At 49.4% G+C, this 5258-nt stretch overlaps 1 protein-coding gene across 2 annotated transcripts in view; it reads right to left on the bottom strand.

The window, feature by feature from the left end:
* Positions 1–899: 899 nt before the first annotated feature.
* Positions 900–5258, bottom strand: part of DNAH9 (dynein, axonemal, heavy chain 9) — a 286597-nt gene continuing 282238 nt past the window's right edge. For both annotated transcript variants that reach the window (XM_010843000.1, XM_010842999.1), the window contains 2 exons: positions 4229–4618; positions 900–1514 (listed from right to left, as the gene is read on the bottom strand). In XM_010843000.1, the coding sequence (XP_010841302.1) occupies positions 1287–1514; positions 4229–4618 (618 nt within the window). In that variant the 3' untranslated portion in view covers positions 900–1286. The remainder of the gene's footprint in view (positions 1515–4228; positions 4619–5258) is intronic.

Here is a 5258-nt window from a genome sequence, read left to right on the forward strand (position 1 = left end):
CTAAGTGGCAATTAATTAAAAAATGTTTCTCCAAGGATACGTGGGAATAAAGATCCTAGAAGGAACAGGGAGCCTGCCCAGACAACAAACAAGCCCCACAAAGGGAGCTTTGCAACTCATGGAAACCATAGATTTTGTTGGGCATCCAGCGAGAATGTGTTCCATAGGAAAATCAAGGAAAATTGTACGTGAGCTGTAGATGAAAGGTTTCTCCTTGGGCCCCTCTTAAATGATCTGAAAGATGACAGACAAGGAAGCAACCTACCTTGTTTGTGGCTTTGTCCCCAGCAAGAAGTAGATGTTAGATAAACACTTGATAAAGGCATGTGGGGCCTAACTGAAGATAGGTATTGCGTATTTGTTGTTGTTCAGTCACTAAGTCATATCCGACTCTTCACTACCCCATGGACTGTAGCCTGCCAGGCTCCTTTGTCCCTGTAATTCTCCAGGCAAGAATACTGGAGTGGGTTTCCATTTCCTTCTCCAGGGGATCTTCCTGACCTAGGGATTGAACCTGCGTCTCCTGCATTGACCGGGGGATTCTTTACCTCTGAGCCACCAGGGAAGCCCAAATATTGCACGCATACCTCCCTTATCCTCCAGAGTAACGGTCAGCAAAACATGGCTGACTGCCCGTTTGTGTAAATAAAGTTCTAAAGAAATGTGGCCACATCCACTTATGTATGTATGTCTGTGGCTCCTTTGGGGTTACAGTGGCAGAGCTAAGCAGTTGTGCAAAAACAATATGCCCTGCAAAGCCTAAAATATTTGCTCTCTGATCCTTAACAGAAAAAGTCTGGTGACCCCCTGATCCAGAGTAACATGCATATAGATCACCTGCGGTACTTGTTAAAATACAGACTCTGCCTCACAGGTGAGCCTGGGGCCGCTGGCCCACGGACTAGCCGGAAACCAGGGCACTGGATGTGGGGTCATGTAACAATGTCAGGGCTCAGGGATCTGCGGCTTCTTTCTCTCGGGCTTGTCACAATAACTTCTGACCCTGCAACACTCAGAGCCTGGGCCAAACACAGTTGAAGAGCAAATCACTTTATTAGGAAAGGGCCAGTGTTAGGAAACTCTTCTACCCTAATTCCTAGGTCCAGACTCCTCCAGCTCAACCTCACTTTAGGCACTTCTCTCGAGTTCCCCAAAGGAGCTCTTCAGAACTGTGACTGTCCATTTCTTATCTTTCTCTATGGCTGTGATCTTAGCCCTCACCCACTGGTCCGTCCCTCTGGGCAGCCTCCAGCCCAACTTTGCTTCCTCGGGGGTTCTGCAGAAAGCTAAACCTGCAGAAGCAAGGCGACTCCGGCCAGAACCCACTTGGATGGCTTCTCCTTAGTCTTCAGCTGCAAAGTCCACACGTAGGTGGGGCCCCGCTGACGGGTCTTGTACACAGGACAGGGGTAGACGCTGCGGCAGTCCTGCTTCTCCACAGGGACGGCCCTGATGAACATCACAGGCAGGGCGGGTGTCAGCTCCTTCAGCTTCCCCTCGGCGATGATCCCAGCCTGAGGACAAGGATTCGAGAGAGCACCTCTCAGGTCAGGCCCTGAGCCTGGACAGGCAGCCTCGCTCCTGTCGGGAGATCCAGGAGAGAGAGACTGGGATGGCCAGGCTGCCCCAGGGCCCATCCCCTTGCAGGGTTTTCTCAACAACCCAAGGTGGCATGCACTGGTGTATGCTAAGTCACTTCAGTTGTGTCCAACTCTGTGCAACGCTATGGACTGTAACCCACCAGGCTCCTCTGTCCATGCGATTCTCCAGGCAAGAATACTGGAGTGCATTGCCACGTCCTCCTCCAGGGGATCTTCCCGACCCAGGGATCCAACCCTTGTCTCCTACGTCTCCTGCATTAGCAGGCGGGTTCTTTACCACTGAGCCACTGGGGAAGCCCATGCAATGGAGCAGGTGCACAACATATTTCTACTTGTTTTCAGCCTGAATATCTTCTCGAAGCAGAGTTCCCAAAGTGGTCATATGTCATATGTAAGTGAATCTCTTTAGGGCTTGAATCTCTGTTTTATTTTATCATTCATTTAGTAAGCATGCTGAATGCAGCTATTTGCCAGATGTCATGCTAGGTGCTAGGGACTTCAGGTTAGCAAGACACAGAGCCTACCGGTATTACCATACACTGTACTTGAAGCTTTACCATACACACTGAAGACAAGAAGACCTGGCAGTAAAGAAAAAAGTTTCACTTATTTATCCCAGTGTTTCCCAAACTTACTTTGACCACAGGACCCTTTTCTTGCAACCTATCCATCTCCCACATCGCTAGGGTCTTCCGAACACACTTTGGGGAGATGATCATCCAGAGAGATTCACAGATCCCTCGCCTTTGTCTAGGTGACCCTGAACCCCTTATGCTGATGACAGAACTTGGTATATCTAATACATACATTTTTTTTTTTCTTTTTGCCAATGCCCTTGTTTTATGGAGGAGAGGAACTTTGGACATCCTACCCTTCCCTTTTTGCTCAACACTTTCTGGGATATAGACTTTGAGGTGTTATTTTTGGTTTTATTATTATTCAGAAACAAGGTAGTGAAAAAATGGGAGGTAGTCTGTTGGACTGGAAAAGGTCAGTTTTCATTCCAATCCCAAAGAAGGGCAAAGCCAAAGAATGTTCAACTACCACACAGTTATGCTCATTTCACACGCTAGCAAGGTAATGCTTAAAATCCTTCAAGCGAGGCTTCAATAGTATGTGAACTGAGAACTTCCAGGTGTACAAGCTGGATTTAGAAAAGGCATAGGAGCCAGAGATCAAATTGCTAACGCCCATTGGATCATAGCGGAGAAGGCAATGGCACCCCACTCCAGTGCTCTTGCCTGGAAAATCCCATGGACGGAAGAGCCTGGTAGGCTGCAGTTGATGGGGTCTCGAAGAGTCGGACACGACTGAAGCGACTTCACTTTCACTTTTCACTTTCACGCATTGGTGAAGGAAATGGCAACCCACTCCAGTATTCTTGCCTGGAGAATCCCAGGGACGGGGGAGCCTTTTGGGCTGCCGTCTCAGGGGTCGCACAGAGTCGGACACGACTGAAGCGACTTAGCAGCAGCAGCAGCAGAATTGGATCATAGAAAAAGCAAAGGAATTCCAGAAAAACATCCACTTCTGCTTCATTGACTACACTAAAGCCTTTGACTGTGTGGAGTCGCTCAGTCATGTCTGACTCTTTGCAATCCCATGGACTGTAGCCTACCAGGCTCCTCCATCCATGGGGTTTTCCAGGCAATAGTACTGGAGTGGGCTGCCGTTTCCTTCTCCAGGGGATCTTCCCCGACCCAGGGATCGAACCTGGTTCTCCCACATTGTAGACAGACACTTTACTGTCTGAGCCACCAGGGAAGTCCTTCAGATCACAACAAATTGTGGAAAATTCTTAAAGAGATAGCAATATCAGAAGATCACCGTACTTGCTTCCTGCAAAACCTGTATGCAGGTCAAGAAGCAACAATTAGAACTGGACATAGAACAACAGTCTTATTCAGAGTTGGGAAAGGAGTATGTCAAAGCTCTATATTGTCACCCTCTTATTTAACTTATACGCTGATTACATCATGCAAAATGTGACTGAATGAAGCACAAGCTGGAGTCAAGATTACTGAGAGAAATATCAATAATAACATCAGATATGAAGATGACACCTAATGGCAGAAAGCAATGAGGAACTAAAGAGTCTCTTGATGAAGGTGAAAGAAGAGAGTGAAAAAGCTGACTTAAAACTCAGCATTCAAAAAACTAAGATCATGGCATCTGGTCCCATCACTTCATGGCAAATAGATGGGGGAATAATGGAAACGGTGATACACTTTATTTTCTTGGACTCCAAAATCACTGCGGATGGTGACTGCAGCCATGAAATTAAAAGATGCTTGTTCTTTGGAAGAAAAGCTATGACAAACCTTGACGGTGCATTAAAAAACAGACATTACTTTGCCAACACAGGTCCATACAGTCAAAGCTATGGTTCCTCCAGTAGTCACATATGGATGTGAGAGTTGGACCATAAAGAAGGCTGAGTGCCGAAGAACTGATGCTTTCAGACTGTGGCTGCAGGGAAATGGGCTGACAGCCTCAAGGAGAGGTTATCCAGGACAGAAGACTCTAGAGCGCCCCTTTTAGCAACTGGACTTTACGGGAGGGGTGATGTGTGTGTAATCAGCCTACAGCTGATGCCCGTTGCCCCTCCACCCCCAACCCAGGTCTACCTGGGTGTCCCAGCGAGCGCCTTCCATGAATAGGCCACGCACATAGGCCCCTTCCCGGGGGGGACTCCTGAACTCCTCCCTGTTCTTCTTCGTCACGTCACACTGCAGGGCCATCTGGTCCAGGGGCCACTCGTTCCGGCGGGCCGTGGACTGCATGATGGCCGTCAGGAAGGACTGGGGGTTGAAGAAGCCCGTCAGCCACACAGTCGAGGGCATGGCAAAGTCTCCTGTCCAGGCCTCCAGCTCCTTGATCCGGTTAAGCAGGTCCATAAACCAGGCTGCCAGGCCTGCCGTGGTAGGGTAGGCTCGTCTGGCCCAGGACTCTGGCACCGTGTCCAGGTACAGGGCATTCTGCAAGCTCTCCATGTCACTGGTCATGGTCAGCTCTCCCTGAAGACAAACAGCCAGAGGGGAAAAGGTGAGGGGTGGCAGGTCCCTGGAAACAGCTGGCCTTGGGGATGCTGGGGAAGACAGGAGATGACTGCAGAGGTGGGGGACCCAACCATGGTCCCTCTCTAGCACTTGATTTGTAGGTTTGTCTCATAGAGGCTAGTCCTTTAAAACTTTCCCTGCTCCAGTGACATCAGAGTCTACTCCTATCCATTGACGGTAGTTTAGGTTCACTCTGGACCTAAAACTACCTGTGGGTTCCACACTGATTCAGTTGCTCACTTGAGTTCGACTCTTTGTGACCCCATGGACTGCAAGCTTCCAGGCTCCTCTGTCCATGGAATTTTCCAGTCAAGAATACTAGAGTGGGTTGCCGTTTCCTTCTCCAGAGGATCTTCCAGACCCAGATCAAACCTGTGTCTCCCGCATTGGCAGGCAGATTCTTTAGCACTGAACCACCAGGGAAGCCCATACTGATTCCACCTGAGCCTAAAGTCTGGGCTCCTCTGTTCTCCTCCAGCCTCTGCAGCAGCCTCTGCTGGCCCAGGACTCTGGCACCGTGTCCAGGTACAGGGCATTCTGCAAGCTCTCCATGTCGCTGGTCATGGTCAGCTCTCCCTGAAGACAAACAGCCAGAGGG

Source organism: Bison bison, unplaced genomic scaffold (genome assembly GCF_000754665.1).
Source record: "Bison bison bison isolate TAMUID 2011002044 unplaced genomic scaffold, Bison_UMD1.0 scf7180017864180, whole genome shotgun sequence".
Classification (NCBI taxonomy): domain Eukaryota; kingdom Metazoa; phylum Chordata; class Mammalia; order Artiodactyla; family Bovidae; genus Bison; species Bison bison.